Genomic DNA, 24,596 nt, shown 5'->3' on the forward strand with positions numbered 1-24,596 from the left:
TGTCAATGTTTACATAAATTTCAATCTTTCTGTGTGATAATTTTCCTTCTCAAGCTACTCGACTGCAAAGGTTTTTTCTCTGTTGAGGAGAGTCGTCTATTGCTTACTTTATTGGCATTGCCTTGAAAAATCACAATAAACAGATTATCTATGATCTTTCAAACTCCAGGAAGTTTCTCCACTACATCTCATCAAAGGATGATAGATAATAGCTGATCTTGTTAGAAACACCCTCTTGTTTTTGAAACCTAAGATAATCTATAATTCTATACAAGCTGTTGAAAAATTTCTAAACATGTTCATTGTCAATTCTTACCTTTAATCAAATATTTGTTGACATTACACCCTTACTTATACAAGTGTAATTTTCTTGCAGCTTGTCAGTTCAATTTCAATTTTAGCTAGAGCTATTCAAACATTTGCTGGTTATTGAAATTAATGTTGCCCATGTAGAACAGCTTTCTTCAGGTAAAAAAAACTTTGATTTACCTGTTTTACACCTGAGTTAAGTAGATTTTATAAAATTCTGAACCCGTAAAGCTTGATGATAAATTCACATGAATTTTGTTTTGGTTTTTTTGCCAAAAATAAAGGTAGGGTATATATTAATTGCTTTTTTTTTAATTATTAGTTATAGTTTTAATTACATGCAAATTGTAAAATATTATAAGTGGATCATATGATATCCTACTTATACAGAGAAACTCTTTTAAAACTTTTTAACATGTAATTGTCAGGTTGGTCAAGAAAATTGGGGTTCAGATTCATCAACTCATGCTTTAAGGAAGGACTCGAATTGGTTACCTTTTGTCAAACTGAAACCAGAGAATGATCCAACTCAGCAGAAAAAATGGACTATTCTTAGACAGAAGAGAAACATAGACCCACTTCTGAAAATGCAGGCTCATTTCATACATGTCTCTGATTCTGAGGTAAATAGTGTTGTTTAAGAATTCATGTTGATTTATTTTACAGTAACATGATACTTTTATTAATGTGATAGTTAAAGATATTATGCTGATTTGTGATTTTATGATGTATTATATTTCGACTGATAATTCAGACTTTGTGTGAACTTAATTTTCGTTTTATCACGGAATTTATGTAAGATGGAACTTAGAAAGTTTGTTTTTCAAGATCAAGATTTTACAAATAAAACCTGGTTTAATACACCACTATTTTCAACAACAAAATATCCATTACCAAGTGAGGAATGTGATATCAATCATATACATTTGTTCTGTTATTTAGCATGTGAAATGATTTTTTATCATGAATTAAGATGTTTGAAATTAAGTATATTTGTATTTTGGTATTCTTTGAATCACAATTGAAGTCCGGTAGATTAAGTGACCTATCAATTTATATATTGCAATAAGTTTAATCTACATTAATTTTATCTAATTTAAATTTATTTCTATAGAATATTGTTAGGATTTGATTTAAGAATGTCTTTTTTCCTCATTTGAAAATTCCTTACACTTTTCATATGAACAGTTAGCTATGAATGTAAAAAGGATAACCAGAGCTATGTTAAACTTTTATACTTGAAGATATTTGAAATGTTTGTAGAGAGTCCAGGATACTTTACGAGACCATGCTTTAGCAGTGATGAACCCTCCTACAATTAGAGCATCCAGGGTCCAGTCTAATCGTACTAACTATGACACAACAGCTATTTGGAAGAAGATCTATGCCAACCCAGAGTTGTATGATTAGTAGGTTGAGGTTTTATGTGTTATAAATTTTATCGTTCTTACATGTATTAGAATTAGGCAAAGAAATTTTGATTAAATTTAGTCCTAATATTACACAGCAGGGCTTACAAATTTTTTTTGAGCCAGTCAGACATATTTTTCTTATCCCAATTTTAATCTCTTTAGACTTAATAACAAAAGGCAATCATGGTAGTCATTTGGGCATCATAATAGTTATTGACAATGATTGCCATAAAAACGATATTAAACTTCAGACTTTTGATATAAATTAGATATTCTGACATAAACTGTTACATTGGCAGTCAGTATTCTCCTCAGAAATTTCTTATATCATCCCAGTAAAGAGGAAATTATGAAATACCATCTTGTTTCTTGAAATTATAGTATCACATTCATATCACTATCTATAAGAAAATCACTTCAGATAGCATCACATTCTAGCAATATAGCATCACATTACCATGATGGTAAAAGGCCCTGGGGAGAACACTGGGTCACAGTGCATCATTGGAAGTGTGCAATATCAGCATACTTATATCTGCCTTAGACTCTTTATTAATGCAAAATTAAACTGTCCAAAACTTTACTTTTGTTTTTAAAAAGCACAATTTCCTAATACTGGATGTTGACTTAATAATGGTAAAACATGTACTAGAGACAGATGTGTAAAATTTGGGTACGTTCACAAAGCACAATTGAGTTTAAGTTTTCTTTCCATGTTATTTCTTCAAGAAAATACTTGAAATGAATGTAAGATAAAGGTATCAATGATAATTTTAACATTTTTGACTTTCAATGTAAATTACCATATATAGAAACTCACGTAGTGTGATTTGGAAACTATTCTTCAGTTTTACACTTGACTTTTCAGTGATGACAATGCAGATAACATTTCCTTAGAAGATTATGAGGATGCGGATATTGAGAAGGTAGATCTAAAGAAAACAAAGAAGAGAAAGGACAGTTATGATTTCGTACAGTCATCACAAATGCATGGTAATTAAAAAAGATATGTAACTCTTCATAAACTCTTTCATATTATTGATAAAAGCTTGAAATTATGGCTAAACATGCATTCATTGTTGAACATTTCCCTCTCATGGAGTAAATATTTTCAATATATTATATTAAAAAGCAGTTTTATCACATGAAAAATTTAAAAAAAATGGGAACTAAGGGTATTTCTTCATAATATGATTGTATGATACAGCAAGAGAATCCTCATAGTTTTTGGCCTTTTGTATTTCATGCTTTTCATCATTATATTAAAATGCATGACAATGGACATGGTGCATGTTAATTGCATATTATTGCATGGACTGTAGAAATGTTGTTTTATTTCACTTTGACCCAGTGTTTAGATTATTTTTTATCATTAGATTACTAGTATCTCCTTACCTCTTTATATTATAAAGCTGAAATTATTTGAAGTTTGTGTATAAAAAGAAAATTATTTATTAGTTCTTAAACATAGAAATTTTGAAAAGTTTATGTCTTGTTTCAAGAGAACAGTTTAATCATTCAATTGATTTCTGCAGGAATAACAGTAAACAGTTTTAATTGGATTTTTTTGATATACCAAACATTTTATGCTTTATTTGCCCAACATTTTATGCTTTATTGGTCCAAACTTTTTATGCTTTATTGGCCCAACATTTTATGCTTTATTGGTCACAACTTTTTATGCTTTATTGGTCCCAGCATTTTAGGCTTTATTGACCCACCAATTTATGCGTTATAGCCTTAACACTTTATGCTTTTTTGGTTTTAATAATTTCTTTTACCCTCATCATTGCTTAAAAACTAAGTGATTTTGATTTCTACAGTGAAGTATTTACTTAAATCCTCCTTTAACGTCTGCATAGGTTTTACCATTAATAATACAATTGGCCAGGAAGAGCAGTTTTCATGTCATGAAGGAGCTTTCCAACCTCCATCTTCTGATCTCTAACAATTGAACCTTTAATATTTGATATATATGTTTTCTGTTTGAAGGTGAAGGTGAGTATTATATGCACATAAAGGATTAGCAGAAACTTGTCTTAATAGCTAGTCTTTTAGTGGGTTACTATAAATGCTAAACTCTATATTTATATATGAATACTAAAGTGGCCATTTATTAACATACACAATTTACAATGCAAAATCATATGCATTCTTATATAAACATATTATACTCTCAAATTTAACTGTCTTGAGAGGAGAACTATTCTATCATATTTAATGCAGTGATTGATATAACTTATATATATCTAATCCAAAACTGATCATATATACTTAATAAATGTATTCATAAACAATTAATGCAGTCATATTCTGAGTTGAGCAAATTCAGGAACAACTATTCAGTGTTGAATTTGTTGATGATAAAATTGATACTCCTACATGTATAGGAAAATCCATTGATCAATAATTAGGAGCTCATAGTACATGCTGATGGTTAAAGACATCCCCAAAACATTACTGTATTCATTCATTGTCATTTGTATGCCCCTACCAACGATAGTAGAGGTATACATAAACGCTAGTAGCAGAAATGGATTGAATGAATGATTTCCAATGTCTGATGTTTAAACTTTAAGGATCAGGATGAAAAGTTACCAAAATGGTACAAACTACACTACTTTGGCCATCTCAATCAAGTTTTGGATATGAAAAGAAAATAACCTCTTTTAATTGTCAAGGCCAGAGGTCAAAGGTAAAACTCGTGTAATGCCTGCTGAACTAGAACTTTATCAAATTTCATTAAAGTTAGTTTAATGGCAATGAACAAAGGATGTCTATTGATATTCAAAGTCAGAGGTTAAAGGTTGAATTGAGATTAAATATCCAGGTAAAAATGTTTCATCATGGCAAAGGCTTTACAGTTTGGTCAAACTTGATTTGACATGGTATACCTTATCTTTGAAAGCAGAGAGTGTCTCCTTATTTGCAAGGTCAAGGTCAAGCTGGATTCAAGGATTCTGATGAACATGATGGAGACTTAAGGTCTTTATAAATATGATGTGCTTATCCTGTCGAAGACCTCTTGTAAATGAAGTGAGAGGTTAAAGGTCAAGATAGCTTTTTGCCTTACAAAAAAAACAGGTTGAAGATGTACTAACAAAAATACTCTGAAGTACTGAACACTTCAGTATAATTAACAATCAGTTTTTATTGTAAACTTTTTTGAAAAATAGCTAGGACATAAAGTTACAGAATGAATAATTACTAATAATATGGTGGACTCATCTGCTAAAAATTATTTCTCTCCCATTGCACTCTTTACTTATGATGGTACTATATAGATCTCATGAACCACACTAATTCAAAAGCAAATCATGGACTGGTGGATAGTTGTCTCATTGGCAATCATACCACATCATCTTATTTTTATATGGTCTTCTTGTTCTTTGCTTCTTTTCATGAATTTGCAAATTCAATGAAAGCTGTTGAATTTGTAGTGAAGCTAGATGGGAATTTTATTTATATTTGTCTGTCATATCATGTTTACATGCAAGTTCAAGTATGAACTCAAAAATAATTCAGGATCCTCGGTCATAAAACTGTACTCAGTACTCGGAGTCCAAAATCTTAAGTTGAGAAATGTATAGAAATTAAATTTTTTAGGAGGACAAGAAAAAGGACAATGCTTTTAAGATTTTTACCATTAAAGTTCATGGATATATTTGGCATATGTACATGGTTTTTATTGTGTTATTATATAAACTTCATATTTTTATGGCAATTTGGTCTGACATTTGTTTGGCATAAAAATAGTGTTTAATTAGGAGCTGCTTTATGCTTGGTTATTTTGAACATGTCAGAAACTTATTTTGATACAGCTCATATACATAACATAATAAAGTTATCAAATAATGACCTATAGACAAATTTTATTTAATAAAAAATGCTTTCATTTCCCAGTAGCCAAGATCACATCCATATTCAAATGCTAATGGCATGGAATTATATTTTTTTTTTTAAATCGTGTCTTCAATGAAAACTTACACATTTGTTTTTATTAATGGACTTGTCAATTACTTTGAATATTTGAAGGAAATTACAAAATCATGTATCATCCAAGTGCAGTTTATTTGTTCATGCTATGAAGTGCAGGCTAAAAAGAATGAAAAGGATAATAAAATAGAATGTTTTCTTAAGAATAGAGCATGCAATACAGAAGAGTAAAATTGTATATTATAATTTCTATCAAGATAAAGGTAAAAACATATAAATAAAAAATAATAACTTTGGTTTTATGTGCTTTTCAGGTTTAATGGATGATGGTGACAGTGGTCAGGACCCAGCCACAGCTCAGGGGGCATACTTATCATTTCTGCATCTTAGACATCTGAGGCTAAGAGACTTACAAAGAACGGTAAGTAGTTGTCAGGACCTGGTTATATCTTATTGTACATTCTTATCATATTATACCTTACTTAGACTGAGGGACTTGCAGTGAACAACAACTACCAGGGTAGTTTTCAAAGTCTTCTTTCACTTTGTGGACCCAGTTCTTTCAGAATAAGGTTCAGCTTCTGTTAAGGGTAAGATAATTTTAAGCGTTATATTCATATATTAGGGTTAGGATAATGGTTTCAGATCTGATCAGTATAGCTTTATTTGGCTTCAAACCCCAAATCAAAAGGTCCCTAGTTCTTACCCAGCCATAGCTTAAGTAGCATACATATCATTTCTCAATTTGCATGTTGTTACTTTGCTATTGAATTTATCCTGGTGAATTTCATATTCTTGTCTTGCCTGGGACAGATGTTGCAGAATGCAAGACATATGGAGGCTAATTTGGGAGTGGCATTGTTAGGTCTTTGAATAAAGCTTTATATTTCAGAAAGTAGAAAACTTGGATAATTCATATCTTGTATACTGTTGTCTGACATATGTTCATTGTCATTGACCTAATTATACCCCACGCAACGAGTTGCGAAGGGTATAATGTTTTTGACCCGTCTGTCCGTCCGTCAATCCGTCAGTCCTGTTTCTTGTCATCGCAACTCCTCTCAAACCACACAACAGAATTTCACGAAACCTTTTTAGATAATAAGGACATACTATGTAGTTGTGCATATCGACAGGAAATTACAATTCAATTTTTTTTCTAGGAGTTACACCCTTTGAACTTATTTACTTTAATGTACTACTGCAACAGTTTGTCATCTCAACTCCTCTGAAACCACACAACAAAATTTCATGGAACTTTGTAGATAATAAGGACATACTACGTAGATGTGCATATCGACAGGAAATTACGGTTCAATTTTTTTTCCAGGAGTTACGCCCCTTTGAACTTATTTGCTTCAATATACCTCTGCAACAGTTTGTCATTGCAACTCCTCTGAAACCACACAACAGAATTTCACGAAACTTTGTAGATAATAAGGACATACTAGGTAGATGTGCATATCGACAGGAAATTACGATTCAATTTTTTTCCCAGGAGTTACGCCCCTTTGAACTTATTTGCCCAATATACTACTGCAACCTTTTGTCATCGCAACTCCTCTCAAACCACACAACAGAATTTCATGAAATCTTTTCAGATAATAAGGACATACTACGTAGATGTGCATATCGACAGGAAATTACTATTCAATTTTTTTTCCAGGAGTTACGCCCCTTTGAACTTATTTGCCCAATATACTACTGCAACCTTTTGTCATCTCAAACCACACAACAGAATTTCATGAAACCTTTTCAGATAATAAGGACATACTACGTAGATGTGCATATCGACAGGAAATTACGATTCAATTTTTTTTCTAGGAGTTACGCCCCTTTGAACTTATTTGCTTCAATATACCTCTGCAACAGTTTGTCATCGCAACTCCTCTGAAACCACACAACAGAACTTCATGAAACTTTGTAGATAATAAGGACATACTATGTAGATGTGCATATCGACAGGAAATTATGATTCAATTTTTTTTCTTATACAATTTTTTTTTCTTACAGTTATTTTATTTCTCCAGTGACAATGTGGGGACGTGGGGTTCTTTAATTTTCATGGTTCAGCTAATACTTAAAAAAACTGTAGTTTTATGAGTATTAGGACAACTAAATTTGGTATATAGAATCAATACAAGATATACATGTCCATCAGACGGTGTTCACCTAACCGTAACCTTATTCATGGGTCAGTGATCAATGTTAATTTTTTGTGATTAGGTCTGTTTCTCAGATACTATAAGCAGTAGGTCAACTATATGTTGTGTATGACATGATTGTAAAGTGTACATGTCCATCTGGCTAGGTTCATCTTTAATACCTTGATCCCATTTAATGGTTCATTGATCAGCTGTGAACATGTGGTAATTACCGTTTCTGATACAATAATCAAAATGTAAACTATATTTGGTGTATGGATTATAATAAGGTGTACATGGACATCTGGTCAGGTGCCTATGAACTTGACCTTATTTTCATGGATCTTGATAATGTTAATGTGATATCTGTAGTAAAACTGTCATCTTAAAGTCCAAAAGACTTTCTACAAACATATAGTCAATCATGATCAGTAGAGAAGTCTGGACATTTCAGCATGTGCATTCTTGTTTAAGATATTTATAATGAATTTTTAGCTGGAGTTGTATTGAATGTGATACTTAAGAAAACCCAAAATTTGTTTTAAAATTAATACAATAAAAAAAAACTATAGGTTACCTTGAAAGTCATATTTAAAAAACTTGATTGGTCCAGCTATAGTTCTTAACAATCTTTGTTTAAAAAGAAATAATATTGTTTGAAAAATTAAAACATATAACTTTTATTTTTCAGGTGCTTAGTTTGTTTAATTACTTCAGATCCATGGAGAGAACCCTGACTGTTAGGGATGCAGGATTATCTATGGATTTAGGTCCTGCCAAGCGTGTTAGGTAGGTTTTTTGGCGTGATGATCTATGGATTTAGGCAGCAATAAAAAGTCAAGAAATTGACCATCATAGCTTTTAACCATCCTCACCTGGCTTTCTAATAAATTGAGCATAGCTGTTTGTGACATACATGTACCGATATTTCATAGATTTGATTTCCAAAGTTATCTCCCCTTGGAAAATCTTGGATTCTTTTCTATATGAAAAGGTGCAGCATTATTATCTTGCTTAAAATGTATTTTTAAGAATAACTTCTCAACTAATGGTAATTAAAAAAAAACTGCAATAAATTTTAAGTTTTATCTGAAAGTTTTTATATTTTGAAATTGTTTGATACCAACTTTTAAAACAAGAAACATATACAATATGTCAGCATTTAATAATGCTCATCTAAATGGAGTTTAAATATACAGTGTATGGAATCTACACTAATCTATATACATTTAAATCAATCGAACATGTCACGTCCAGGTAAAGACTGTTGACTTATAGGTATGTTCGGATGGATCCAACATTTCTGTGTCCAGATAAAAAAGGTTCACATCTTATCAGTGTATCACTGATATTGATTATCATTTATCATAGGTTGCAGACATGTTGGATTGATCCAAACATACCAGTGTGGATGCATGTCAAAATTTATACTCTTGGTCAGTTTAGGTTTAGTCTGTTTGCATCCATGTTGAATGATGTACTTACTGTGGATTCATTATTATTCGTGGAATACCATTTTTGTGGAATTGGTGGTAGAAGTAAACAAAGAATTTAAATGAAGTACAAATTTTCTATTGGGTTATATGCAGATTTTTTGGCAAAACAAAGTAATCAAATATCCACAAAATTATAAATTTTCCTCAATCCACGAAAATTGGTACCCACTAAAATGAAAGAATCCACAGCAAATAAGGTTTGAGTCATATGTTATGACCAGATTGCAAATGAGCAATAGTGGCCAATTAGATTCTAGTTCATTGTTATGACATTCAAGATACATTTTCATTAGGGGTAATAATGGTGCATTTATAATATGAAATACCAGATTACATGTTGATTTGATTTACAGTCCACAGAATCACAGAGCCGAAACAGAGCATGATGGGACAGTTGGAGGTGGTGGAGGTATTGGTGACCATGGCTATCTACACAACACACCAGCTGATTTCAAGTAAGTTTATCTTTTAGAATTTTATAGGTTTTTTATACCTTGTTCAAATTCAATAACTATTGACATTCATTGTGAGGGTTTTAGATGGGTACACTTCTGTAACACCCGAGATCCTACTCCACATGTGGCACACCGTCAAAGATTTGAACAGCTGTAAGGCTTTTAACATTGAACAAAACTTGTATAGTAAACAATAAAAGGCCCTAGGACAATAAAATTCTAAACTGTGAAGCAATTCAAAAAATGAAAAACAATAACCTGATTTATTTTTCAATACTAAACAAAAAATAGTAATGACAGACAAAACCAATGAAAAATCACTGGATTACATAATTGTATGAACCTACTTTGAAATAAGTGTTTGATTGTTAATCTGACTTTGAATTACCGATGACCTTCAACAAAGAACAGTTATACTACTGTGGATTCGTTATTATTTCTGGGGTACCAATTTTCATTCATTTCATCGGTATAAGTAAACCAGGAATATGAATGTTCAACGAAGTAGACATTTGCTTTTTGGCATAGTATTTTACTTGCTAAATTGTACAGGGTTATTTTAATATGATATAATTGCATTGAATGAACATTTATTTTTTTATTCTAGAAAATATGAAAGTGAATACATTGAATATTCTGAGATAGACAACCATGATGATTTTTACTCAATAGAGGAAGGAAGAGTACATGTCTTAGATCAGAGAGGTTACTATGTAATGTATGAAGCTGCTGAGGATGACCTGAAGTAAGTCAAATGTGTTACAGGAATCAAAAGAAATATACAAGTCTTGTCCCACACTGACAAAATATTGCTATTTGATGACTAACTGCAGAATTTTTTTTAAATAAACAGTATTGTGTATTCATTAGAATAATGTTGACCCAATTTTTATTTTGGTACGTTTTTGTAATCCAGTATTAACAACATAAGGTAAAATTTAATATAATTCTTTAATTTCCTAATTAATTTTTTTTTTAAATTTACAGGAATCTTGAGAATGATTTGTTGTTATTAGCTACACATTTCATTGAAAAAGATAAGTCCTTGAGGAATCAGTCTAAAGTGGGCAGACCTTCAGGAACAGACAGAAGAAGGACTGTAAGTTACATTTACTGAAGCTCTCCTTAGAATAAGCAGACTATGGACGAGTTATTCCCCTTAGATTTATCATACTTAGTATGAATTTTTCTATTTTCGTTTCAAATACCAAGGTTGAGTTATACCCTTTAGAGTAGAATTCTAATGTCACATTAATTCACATCTTCCCATGATTTGTCATTATGTAAAATTGAATAAATTACTTTGTATAAAAACACCTTGGTCAAGTAGATTTAGCAATAAGGTTGAGTTTTTACTAAGACATAGCAATGGTTGATTCTTCTTAAATTTAGAAACAGTCAGTAGAAAAACTGCAACTGTAATATGTATTAATTTCTATTAAAGTTATCACTCTAAGATGAATCATCCCATTGGATTAAGCATACCAAAGTTAGAATATTCATCCTAGATTTGGCATAGCAAGATTGATTTCTTATTCATGGATGGAACACTCCGAGGTTGTGTTATTCTCCATGGAAAATAGTGGGTATGCATACCAACACTGTTTTAAAGATGCATTCATGTTTATTCTCATATGTTGTCTCATGTAAATTGTAAATTATAAAAAAAATCATGAAATAAGGCATGATGTTGCTACTGCTCTCACCAAACATTCAATATCTTATCATGTTTTTCAGTCTATGATGAACCAGGGACCAGGTGACTTTGACATTGCCAGCTATGCTCACCAAGAGCTAGACAGATTTGGTGTTTTGTTAGATCTATGGAGTAATGAAGCAGCTTTCATGGAGAGCAAAAGGGAGGTTAGTTTATTATAATTAAAGCTTTGTTTTCAGATTAAATCTGTACAAAAACAATGTGATTAAAGAAAATGAGGTGTAAGGATTAATGAGACAGCAACTCAAATACACATATTTACAATGAATAGACATTTATATACTCAAATACACATATTTACAATGAATAGACATTTATATACTCAATAGCTGTTATATACTTATATACAAAAGCTGTTTTCTGCTCTTTGGTCGGGTTGTTGTCTCTTTGACACATTCCCCATTTCCATTCTCAATTTTATCAAATACACATGTTTACAATGAACAGACATTTATTTACTCAAATACACATATTTATAATGAATAGACATTTATATAAGAAATTTAGAAGGAGAATCAGACACAAGTGTCATTGAGCTTGGGTATAATTACTGAGCTATTGCTCATAGAACATATGAGATTTTGTCTTGCCAGCTTCTTCACAGAATGCGAGTCTTAGGGATGCTTATCTGACAGTAGCAGCGGCGATGGCGTAAGCAATTTGTATAAAGCTTTATATTTCAGAAGTAAAAACAAGTAACAAGCATCATACCTAGAAATGGCACACTAGAGGAACCATTCATAGAAACAGTTTTCACGTTTATCTTGCATTTTTTTTCTGAACAGTAACCCATAGGGGCTGACCTAAACATTCAATTTCTGTGTACTACCCGTTGGTTTCATGTATGTAAAAATTTAACAGCTCTGATGAAGAAACTAGTTGTGAAGGATGAAAACCAAGAACATTAGTGTTAATTTACAAAAGTGAAAAGAACTAAAGTTAAACCCATCATATTTCCATACCTTTGCTATTATCTTACAGTTGATGGACTGCTACATAGAGGCCTACCAGCATGTTTTTGATAGAGATGAGAAAAGGGCACTAGCTCAAGTGATCACAGATATAATGTACCAACGACCTATGTTTGACTTTGATACAGAATACTTTATCAGAAATTACAGAGCAGAGTGCATCAATCTCAGACTCAAAATGAACATTGTTAAAAATGTATTGGATAAACAGGTCAGTGTAATTAGTGTAGTAGATGCAAAATTTAAAGGTCTACAGCGTTCTCCTCAGTATTTTCAAATAGCACCATACAATTTGAAATAGCACTGTTTCTTTAAAATTATAGCACCACATTTTATTGCATTCTATTGTAAAATCTATTCAGATAGTACCTTGATAAAATAATAAAGCACCATGGTACCATAGTCTTGTTATACCCCCGCTTTAAAAAAGTGGGGGTATACTGTTTTACCTCTGTCTGTCCGTCTGTCCATTCGTCCATCCGTCCATCCATCCATCCATCCGTCAGTCTGTCCATCGGTCCCATGAATATTTTTCATCGCATCTTTCTCAGGAACTACATCATAAGGATTTCTGCTTAGCCCGACATTGATTACATTCTTGTTATTTCAGATATTATATTTTATAGAAAATTTGTCTAATATTAACCAAAAAGATAGATATCTTAAGTACTTTTAAATATCTATGAATATGTACATTTGTATAAAATTTTTTTTTTTTTTTATAAACAATATTGAATGTTTTTTTTCAGATAGAAGAACAGAGAGAGTATTTACAGAAAGTATGCAGAGAAGGCAATGATAAATTTGGTATACCATTGGGTGTTGTACCTAAACAACCTATATCTATAAATCTTAGCAGGTAAGTTTGGTTTATCATAAGGATATCCCAGGATATCAGGTTGATTCTTTATTAACTACATTGATTTTAATCATGGAATAACTAATCCAAGAATTCAAATATATAAAAAAATGAATTTTATGAAAATTGGACAGAAGCTATTTTATAATTACAAGATAACATCTGAAAAGAATAAAATAAAAAAAGATGCATGCAAACACTTTTTGATTCAGTAAAAGTTTTTTTATGCATGAAATCATAAACTAACTGCTAATAATGTTAAAAGAAGTGAAATTTCTTTTTATTTACAGGCCAGCACTTAGAAACATTTATATGTTAGAGTTCCATCCATCACTGTGTCTTGCAAGCAGGATTCCAGAGGCTTTAAAATATGTACTTCAAGTAAGTAAATTCCAAAGTTTTAGTTTATAGAAATTATAAATTAAAGCATATTTTTGTCAAATCATTAATCATTTAAACTAGTCAAATAGTAAAAAAGTCTCTTTCATGATATTCATGCTATGTGTTTATGTTTTTGGTGTTTTTGGTACATTAGTTAAAAGATCTGCTGTTTCAATCTGAAGGAAAACTGTAAATAATTGAAATTTGTATAATTTAAGTACTATATACAATAATTAATCATGTGATCACTGTCAAGACCAGGATGTGAATAATAAATTTATAGTTATTTCATTAGACAATGTTTATAAAATGGCTGGTCAATTTTAAAAATTCATGTCCGTCATCACAGATATTATCTAATGCTACCATATTTTCCACCCTGACATGAAGAAACTACCCAAATATATTGTGTAGTGGAGATAATGGGAAAAGTAAATAAGAGTCATGACTTACCTTAAATTCTATAACTTTATATATAAATTCTATAACTTTATATTAATGGAACTTTTATGTAAGTATTCAAAATAAAGCGAGATGGGAAATCAAAGCTTTCTATTAAAATTTGATATAATTTTTTCCCCAAAACCTTGGTAAACTCATGTTTTACTTATATATAAAGTTATTTCATGGAATATCAGGTTGAATTCTTTATTGATTTTTGATAAATTGATACATTGATTTCAAAATTATTCATTTAAGATCTGATTTTTGAACCAGAATGATTTTGCAACATATTTATAATAAAAATAATTGTTTATTTCAGGAACTGGTATATTTCCACAGACCAGAAACAGCCCATGATACACTCATGATAGAGAGAAAAATGTTAGAAATAGCAGTCAAAGAATGGGATAAGATGGGGAAACTTGGTGATCAGTTCACAACTAATACACAAAAAGATGTAAGAAAATTTTATAGTAGGCAAACTTTGTGTGAACAGTTCACAACTAATACAAAAAAAGATGTAGGAAAATTTGAAAATAAGCAAACTGTATGACCAGTTAACAACTAATACACATAAAGATGTAAGCAAACTAAACCAATGAATGAATTTACATGAAAATCTTACAGATTATTCAAAACATTATTGTTACAAGAATGGACTCTTGTATGATTTTTTAGTTTTGTTTTAGCAAAACATTGGCATTTATATTTATCTAAACAGGAATTAGTGGTTACCATAGCAAATCCTCCTATACATATACACTTGCATAGAATTCCATGAAACTCTCATACTTATCTTCTAAAATGAGATTGTGCTAATTTTTATTTATATTTTAATGGGGGAAGGATGTGATTCCCATAGTAAAACATATATAAAATGGCTTAGCAAAGTTATATAATTGTCTCTCTGTTTCAGTTATTCTCTGATGTATTTGTTGATGATCCTTGGTTTATGTCTGAGATAGCACAGTTCCAAGTAGAACAGATGCAGAATGACACAGCACAGACCAAGAAAATGGGAAAGGAAAAACAAATGCAGATGTTACAAGCTGTTGGTAGATTATTGGATGTAAGATTGTCTTTTGGATATTATATGTACTGTGGATTCATTTATTTTCGTGGGAAAATGTTTTTGTGGATTGAGAAAAAATTTATTTTTGTGGATGTTTGATTTAATGGTCTTGCTGAAGACTGCATACAAGCCTATAGGAGTTTTGTTCTTCATTGAGCATTAAAATTCTTGGCTTACCTTTACCCAAGAAGTCCACAAACTTTGGTATCCCATGAATAATAATGAATCCAGTAGTTTATTTGAATAGTTGCCAAATGACTGCCAGTTACTTTATCTGGGTGAAATTATAAATTGTCCCTTTGAACGTTTGGTAGATAACTAGATATTTCATGGCAAACTTTCTTTGAAATTATTTAAGAATTGGTTTAAAGATATTTAAAACATTTTTCTATTACTATTTATGTTCAATATTGAAAATAGTGCACCAATATTGGGTCACTGTTATTCAATGTTTAAACCTAAGGAAAATGTATGATAAGACCACTTATTGGCACTTTGAATTTTAAACCTTACATATATTATTAATTTATCAGATAACTGTCTTCAGATATTGATCAGACAAAATCTCTCAGATATCAAAATTTATTGTTTTAAAGTTTGTCTTACTTATTGACCATAAGGATACAAACTTCTTGCATTTAATGCAAAAGTTGCCAAAATATCTTGATTTTGAGACATAGTCTTAATATTTAGATAAGAGCCAGATCATTTCGGAAAAAATATACAATGGTAGGGCTGTAAAAAGGGTTGGAAAAAATGATGTGTGAGATAGCCATTTGTTATGTTTATTGTTTGGTTGTTGATATTGACATATACCCTCTTTTTATTACTATTTTAGGTCAAATATGTTTATTTTGCCATGTAAATTACATCATGGTGACATCAAAATGGAAATTTCTGTACTAAAGCATCAAAGTTTTTAGCATTATTGTAAAGGATTGAGAATTTTCTATTTTTGCAGCTTCATGGGCCATAAAATGGCTTCCCTTATACCTGATTTAAAAACTCTTATGACAATGTTTGAAATTTATTTAATTGTACCGCAGACAAACAAGATTAAATGGCATTTTATGGTATCAATTAAATCTCTAACAAATATAATTTGGCTATACATATTGTAGATTAAATATACAAGAACATTGTTCCATATTTCCCTTCTTTGTACAATGTTATATTACTGTAAACCATCTTATTTTCCAGATTAGCCCTTTCTAGCCCATTTTGTGGCGATTTAATTTCATGATTCTCAAATTCACTTGATGAAGTTAAATATGGACAAATCCCAAGTTTTACATATTCGCGATGATTTATATTCGCGTTTTTATTCTACTCCAGAAAGTCACGAAAATTAATCACTCGCAAAAATTAGTTGGTTTACAGTATATTATATTTTATATTGTAGGCTTTGACATACAGACACAGACTGATGGATGCAGTTCTGGAGACAACTATTTTAGCACAAGTAATTTCTTAACATAGTTTTTAAAATTAACAGATTAGACAGAAAATGCTTTCCACTCACCCCAAATTCACTTTTTAGCTCATTTGACCCAAAGGGTCTAGTGAGCTTTTCTCATCATGTGGCTTCCGTCGTCCATCGTTGTCGTTAACCTTTCAAAAATCTTCTCCCCTGAAACCACTGGGCCAAATTTAACCAAACTTGGCCTAAATCATCCTTAGGGTATCTAGTTTTAAAAATGTATCCGATGATCCCACCCACCAATCAAGATGGCCACCATGGCTAAAAAAAGAACATAGGGGTAAAATACAGTTTTTGCTTATATCTCTGAAACTTAAGCATTTAGAGCAAATCTGACATGGGGCAAATATGTTCATCAGGTCAAGATCTATCTGCCCTGAAATTTGCAGACGAATCAGACAACCTGTTGTTGGGTTTCTGCCCCTAAATTGATAATTTAAAGGAAATTTTGCAGTTTTTGGTAATTATCTTAAAATGTTCAGCAAAGTAAGATCTACAAATAAGTCAACATGACCAAAATTGTCAATTGACCCCTTAAGGAGTTATTACCCTTTAAAGTCAATTTTTCACAATTTTTTGTAAATTTTTGTAATCTTTTACAAAAATTTTCTCCTGAAATTACTGGGCCAAGTTAAACCATACTTGGCCTAAATTATCCTTAGGGTATCTAGTTTAAATAATGTATCTGATGACCGCGCCCACCTACCAAGATGGCCGCCATGGCTAAAAATTGAATATAGAGGTAAAATGCAGTTTTTGGCTTATATCTTTGAAACTAAAGCATTTAGAGCAAATCTAACGGGGTTAAAATGTTCATCTGGTCAACATGACTAAAAATTGTCAATTGACCCCTTTAGGAGTTATTTCCCTTTAAAGTCAATTTTTCACTATTTTTCGTAATTTTTTTTTTAATCTTTTACAAAAATCTCCTCCTCTTAATCTACTTGGCCAAATGGAATTAAACTTAGCCACAATTATTATTAGAGTGTCTTGATTGAAAAATATATCCGATGACCCTGCCCTACAACCAACATGGTCCCCATTGGTAAAAATAGAACATAGGGGTTTACGATAGAAGTCTATGGGAAAAATATTAAAAAACAATTTCAAATGGTCACAACTTGAAAACTAATTTAAATAATGATAAGGGGTCTTCAGTAACTATTGTAAGACTTGGGCAGGTCGGGGTCAGGGGAACCCTTGCCCAAATTTTTTTTGAAGGGTGTTCCATAAAAACATTTAAAGGCATTTTCAGCATTATACAGGCCCTGGGTGAAATAAATATTGGAGTGGAGGAAAGGAAATTTTTTATTTTTTGTTCATTATCTTGAATATCATTATAGATTGAGATATACTGTAAACAGCAAAAATATCAAGCAAAGAAAGATCTACAAATAAGTTAAAAACTTTCAAAAATTAGACTGTGAATGTTAAGTGTACTGTTTCAATACCATAAAATGGTTACATGACAAGTAACAAAATAAACCTCTAGGTTATATAATCGATAAACATTCTTGATTTTTTTTCACCCTCTACACATCCTTAGTAATAACTACAACACAATGTGTTGCTTTTTCAGATATTTAAGAAACAAGCCCAAGAGATGGGATTCAATGAATACCACATGTATATTAGATCAGTACAGATGGAGTCAGCACCATTTAAGGATGATGCTGGCAAACCCCCTCCTATATTTATGACAGATGTACAAGAAGATGATGGATCAGTATATAAGTAAGTTATTTACCTTTTTAGTATAGGACATTTTTGGTGTCTTCTACATGCCTTATGTAAAGGGATGTTAAGTATGCATGTTTTTTAATTTCTTTTTATAGGGTCCACCTATCATTCTTTATTCATCTTATCTTGTGCTAAATATATATATATTAATAATTACGTAAAAGTTCAGTTTCAATTTCCAACTCCAAAAATTTAAAGCCATATTTCCAGGAAAATATTGCAAAGAGTACAAGAAATTAGCATCTTTATCTCCAGGAAAAGACATTCTTGTATTTATGTTCATAAGCCTTTTTATCTGTTAACAGGTTAAATGTACCACAGACATTTTCTTTAGCTATGTCAGAGATTGATGAGGCAGTGACTGGCAGATTTAGTTTCAGAAACAGGGAATCACTTTTAAATGTACGTTTTTAATCTATGAATGAAAGTAGAAGGTATGACAAGGTCACTTTTTTGGCCCCTTGAGTTTAAAAAACCAAAATGTTTTATAAATCTATCAAATATTAAACATGCTTCATATGTTTAAAAAACATATGTCTTTTTTAATCAGTGTCTATGTGTTTGAATTTCATCTTACAGATTTGTTTCAAAAGCCTTGCATACAAGAAAAACTTTAAAAGATTGCCAATGTAGCCTCATTTTCAGAATTTGTCCTTACTATTTAAATATGAAAAAGAGACTTGCCTGAAAGATGATGTTGATTCCATATCTTCTTGGGTGTGCAGATTATATATTATAACTTTGTTTAACCGTCATGGAATTTTATAAAACTTGGACAGTAAAATTTATAATTTCTTTATAATTTTTTACTGAAAACTTGACCTGGTGTTTTGGCACTTTTACACTGACACCTACAGTCGCCAGTGAGACGCATGCCCTTTACAAATCTTATTGACTACATGATATATAGAATTTATTGTGATGATGTGATAGAAAAAAAAGAATAACATGATTGCCTTTTCTATTGTTATTGCAGCTTTTGAAGCATGGAAAGTTAGAAAATTTTCAGATTGTATTGAAAGTACAGATTGTCCATAAAAATGCCTTGATCAGTGCTATATTACAACATGATGCCTGCATACCCATCAAAGAACATGAAACACTGAAAAGGTATAGTAGCCCATATATATATATATATCTACTCAATACCACATACCCATCAAAGAACATGAAACACCAAAAAGGTATAGTAACCCATATATATATCTACACCATACCACATACCCATCAAAGAACATGAAACACTGAAAAGGTATAGTAGCCCATATATATATATATCTACACAATACCACATACCAACAAAGAACATGAAACACCAAAAAGGTATAGTAACCCATATATATATCTACACAATACCACATACCCACAAAGAACATGAAACACTGAAAAGGTAAAGTTGCCTATATATATATCTACACAATACCACATACCCATCATAGAACATGAAACACTGAAAAGGTATAGTAACCCATATATATATCTACACAATACCACATACCCATCAAAGAACATGAAACACTGACAAGGTATAGTTGCCCATATATATATCTACACAATACCACATACCCATCATAGAACATGAAACACTGAAAAGGTATAGTAACCCATATATATATCTACACAATACCACATACCCATCAAAGAACATGAAACACTGACAAGGTATAGTTGCCCATATATATATCTACACAATACCACATACCCACAAAGAACATGAAACACTGACAAGGTATAGTAACCCATATATATATCTACACAATACCACATACCCACAAAGAACATGAAACACTGAAAAGGTATAGTTGCTTATATATATATATCTACACAATACCACATACCCACAAAGAACATGAAACACTGAAGAGGTATAGTAACCCATATATATGATATCTAGTTTAACATCGCAATACCACATACCCATCAAAGAGCATGAAACACTGAAAAGGTATAGTAACCCATACATGTATATATGATATGTAGTATAACAACACAATACCACACACCCATTAAAGAACATGAAACACTGAAGAGGTATAGTAGCCCTTATATATGATATCTAGTATTTTAACACAATAACACATAACTATCACATGCACAAAACAAAACAAACAAAAATATGTAAAACATGCAAATTGTAAGCAGCTTTTTATATAATTTGCAATGTTCAACATAGACAAAGGCACAATAGTGAAAACCCAATTGTACTACTTTTAATTGAATAATCCTTAAAATCAATAATTGTTAATATAATGAATTATACACCAAGTTTTATAACAATCTGAATACAGTTACCGTTTCATTGTATTATGTCATTGAACTGTAGGCCAACTTTGAGTTGAATGAGTTATGCCGCATGACCCAAGGTCAATTGGTGTAAATGACATCATTGAAAAGTCTACTCTTCCTGTGACGTAATCACATCAGCATTGTGAAATCGATAATGAATAGGAAAATGCACTAATATGAAAGTCGTCTATTGAATTTCAAAATGAACCATACAAAATGTATTTGCATAAAATTGAGAATGGAAATGGGGAAGTGTCAAAGAGACAACAACTCGACCAAAGAGCAGAAAACAGCCGAAGGCCACCAATGGGTCTTCAATACAGTGAGAAAATCCCGCACCCGGAGGCGTGCTTCATCTGGCCCCTAAACAAAAATATGTACTAGTTCAGTAATAATGGACGTCATACTAAACTATATAAAAGAAACTAAAATTAAAAATCATACAAGATTAACAAAGGCCAGAGGCTCCTGACTTGGGACAGGCACAAAAATGCGGCGGGGTTTAGCATGTTTTTTGTGATCTCAACCCTATACCTCTAGCCAATGTAGAAAAAACACAGCAATACGCACAGTAAAACTCAGTTTAAAAGAAGCCTGAGTCCGATGTCAGAATAGGTAACAAAAGAAACTAAACAAAATGACAATGATACATGTACTAGCAGTTACTGACATGCCAGCTCCAGACCTCAGTTAAACTGATTGAAAGATAATGTCTTCATCATATGAATATCAAACACAATCCCTCCCATTAGGGGTTTAGTATCATACCATCATAAAGTATATGAGAAGAACATAACCCGTATCATGCCAACAACTGGTTTTAGAATAAATGTGTTTATTTCCGATGCAAAGACCCTATAAGTGAATCAATATTAAAGCCAAAATATTCCTTCTTTTATGACCTGACAACAGTATTGTAACTATATCCCTTCTTAATAAGTCTGTTTAAAGGTTTTGTTAGCTTTAGAGCTGAATGCCGGCATTTTTGTGCTTTGTAAAGAATATTACCATAAAAGATTGGATGTGAAATACCTGAACGTATAAGATGTCTGCATGTTGATTTATATTTACGAATGATGTCCTTGTACTGATGATAAAATTTAGTAAATGTTTTGACTAGTTTGTGATATCGAAAAACCCTGGTGTAATAATTTTTCAGTTATACATAGATTTCTTTTGCTGAAATCTGATACCTTGTTACATACACGCGCGAATCGTACAAGTTGAGATATATAAACACCATAAAATGGTGACAAGGGAATGTCACCGTCTAAAAATGGATAATTAACAATAGGAAATGAAAAATCATCTCTTTTATCATAAATTTTGGTATTAAGCTTCCTGTTAATGATATGACTGTTTGAAGTAAAACAATGAACAAGTTGCCTATAACAGACACTTGTGTTTTCCGTTTAGTGTCCTTTATTTTTAGAAATTAAATTAGAAGTTTAACTGTATTTCATTATTCATTACCAAAAGTGGTCGAGCTAGTCCTACAGAAACAAAGAGTGAGAAGAGTTCCCAGACACAGTTAACAAACTATTCCAGTAGAACAGATACAGGGATGGGTACAAAGATGAGATCATCAGATGCAGGGGAAAAACTACGCAGATTACCGGAGGCCTTTATCTCTATTCAGATGGAAAAGGTTTGGTAGAAGAATTCTTTCTTAACTATATGCCTGACCTCAGTTGAATGTATGATGATAGCATATATAATATGAATAAAAATTAAGAGGTTTCAAAGACTGCAGATAGATTATTTTTCAATACTGTGGATTCATTTATTTTCGTGGTTACCAATTTTCGTGGATTGAGGAAAGATTGTATTTTCGCGGTTTTGTAAAAGTTCCCATATAAGCTGATAGAAAGTTTGTACTTTGTTGAACATTTGATGTTCAGCTATACCAACAAAACCCAGGGAAAATTGGTATCCCACAATTAATAATGAATTCATAATACATGTAGTATGCACTAAAATACATTTTTCAAATTTGCAGATGAAACTTTTTTTCTAAATAAACAATTAATTGTTACAAATAAACAATTTAAATTAATGTTTTATGTTGTAGACTCCAAGTAGAGATCTGATGTTGAATGAGTTTTTCCAGAAACGAAACAGTATGAGTCCTTTGATGAGAAACAATGCAGAGGAAATGGAGAAATTAAAAAGGTATCTTTCTTTATGAAGTTATCTTCTTTGGTTCATCCATAATATACTGTTGAGAATTGTGTGTTTTTGAGACAGAATATACTGTAAGATTTGACAAGTTTGTTTTGGTGAATTTTTTCTTACTGTGAATTTTTTAATTGTTCTGATTGATTGTTGTTTTTGTGTTCAGCAACAGCTGTTCTATATCGTTTCACTATAGCAAGGTTGGAAGGTTTGAATTAATATAAAGAAACTTGATTTTTTTTCATCATTTATTTTATATCGATAACATGTAACAACAATTTATGTGAAAGTACAACAAAAGACAATAAATGTAGCACATATTAAAAACATGAAATGAAGCTGACAGCACATTGTTGAGAAAGCACTTTTAAGAACAATTAAATATTGCAAACTTATAGCACTTAAATATCACTTAAAGTTTATAGTTCTTCAGTAAGGTCTGTAAGAGTGTCTGTTGAGTTGTGTAGACATCTTGCGTGAGGTGTTGTGGGATCTGCTGCGTTTGTTGGCAAACCATTTCTTGACCTGGTCTTCTCTGATGTCACCCTGTAGTGCAATGGATCTGACTATGTCTTGGTCTGGATATGGGTGGTGGATGTTGAGTTGGTACCAGTCTTCCATTAGTGTGACAGCATGGCGTGTAAGGGTGGGTCGACGTCTGGATGATGCTTGTCTAGAAGTGAAGATGCTGTTGGTAGTAGATGGCTGGGTTTTTGTGACTTTCTGTAGAACACTAACACTGATCTGGAAAATGAAATAATTTATTAATATGTTGTATATAGAATGAAATAAAACTGTTCATTTTTATTTAGAATATATAATATTATTTCTGTATTGATTTACAGTAAACAAAACAGCAATTTAAAATTCTTTGTAATATGATGATTGTATGAAATTAGTGAACTATTATTTGACAAATTTAAATTTATTTATAAAAATAATAATGATTTCTATATGTATGATATACATACCTCCACTCTGTCAATAACTTTGTGTAGTTGCTCATCATAGTGTAAATTGATGGATTCTCGTAGACATGGTTTGGTAGCATGCTGATGGAGTTTCTGGTAGCGTTCAGTCTCGATGATAGCTGACTGGTACTTGAAGAAGCTAGAGAGTTGTTGGACCTCAGTTGAGTTGTGTGATGTGAGTTTGTTGAACTGTTGCTGAAGTTGTTGCTCACGGTTGAATACACTGGTCTTTGGTTGTAACATTTTCATCAGAGTCTCTGGCATAGTTTGCTGTTTGAGTTCATCTTTGAGTAGTGTTTGGAGCTCACTGAAGACTGTGTTTGGGATGAGTGGTTTCTCCGGTGGTGGTGGCCCTTGAAGATCAGTGAGTGAGTCTGCTAATCTGGATTCAGTAGCTTGACTGTCTAGACCCTCAGCTGTTGCTTCCGCAAGGATAGCAGCAGCCAGTGCCTCATCATCATCTTCTGAGTTGGTGGTCTCATTGGTTGGTGAGTTGGTGGTATCATCAGTAGATGAGTCAGTAGTAGAATAGGTGGACTCTGGTTGAATGGTGGCAGCAATGATGTCCTCTAGTGTGGTAGTAGATGTGATATCTATTGGTAGTGGTGACTTGGTAGGTGATGATAAGAGGAAGTCTAAGAAATCAGCCATGATAATTGTGATTAATCAGTGATTGATATATAATGATCTATGATAGATTGATAGGACTTTGACAATTGATAATTGAATGCTAAATTTTGGGGTTACT

General features: G+C 31.7%; 1 protein-coding gene across 18 annotated transcripts in view; it reads left to right on the forward strand.

Annotated features, from left to right (window-relative positions):
• The window catches only part of LOC127707401 (uncharacterized), a 76,409-nt gene that overhangs the window by 15,752 nt on the left and 36,061 nt on the right, over positions 1-24,596 (forward strand). For all 18 annotated transcript variants that reach the window (XM_052211881.1, XM_052211900.1, XM_052211908.1 and 15 more), the window contains 20 exons: positions 738-932; positions 1,573-1,718; positions 2,590-2,714; positions 5,972-6,078; positions 8,493-8,590; positions 9,651-9,752; positions 10,360-10,497; positions 10,740-10,851; positions 11,490-11,615; positions 12,451-12,651; positions 13,190-13,299; positions 13,590-13,680; positions 14,444-14,581; positions 15,041-15,193; positions 16,599-16,658; positions 18,256-18,410; positions 18,722-18,818; positions 19,393-19,526; positions 22,182-22,350; positions 22,774-22,874. In XM_052211881.1, coding sequence (XP_052067841.1) covers positions 738-932; positions 1,573-1,718; positions 2,590-2,714; positions 5,972-6,078; positions 8,493-8,590; positions 9,651-9,752; positions 10,360-10,497; positions 10,740-10,851; positions 11,490-11,615; positions 12,451-12,651; positions 13,190-13,299; positions 13,590-13,680; positions 14,444-14,581; positions 15,041-15,193; positions 16,599-16,658; positions 18,256-18,410; positions 18,722-18,818; positions 19,393-19,526; positions 22,182-22,350; positions 22,774-22,874 — 2,558 coding nt within the window. The remainder of the gene's footprint in view (positions 1-737; positions 933-1,572; positions 1,719-2,589; positions 2,715-5,971; positions 6,079-8,492; positions 8,591-9,650; positions 9,753-10,359; positions 10,498-10,739; positions 10,852-11,489; positions 11,616-12,450; positions 12,652-13,189; positions 13,300-13,589; positions 13,681-14,443; positions 14,582-15,040; positions 15,194-16,598; positions 16,659-18,255; positions 18,411-18,721; positions 18,819-19,392; positions 19,527-22,181; positions 22,351-22,773; positions 22,875-24,596) is intronic.

The sequence above is a fragment of the Mytilus californianus genome, unplaced genomic scaffold, assembly GCF_021869535.1.
Source record: "Mytilus californianus isolate M0D057914Y unplaced genomic scaffold, xbMytCali1.0.p SCAF_1, whole genome shotgun sequence".
NCBI classification, from domain to species: Eukaryota; Metazoa; Mollusca; class Bivalvia; order Mytilida; family Mytilidae; genus Mytilus; species Mytilus californianus.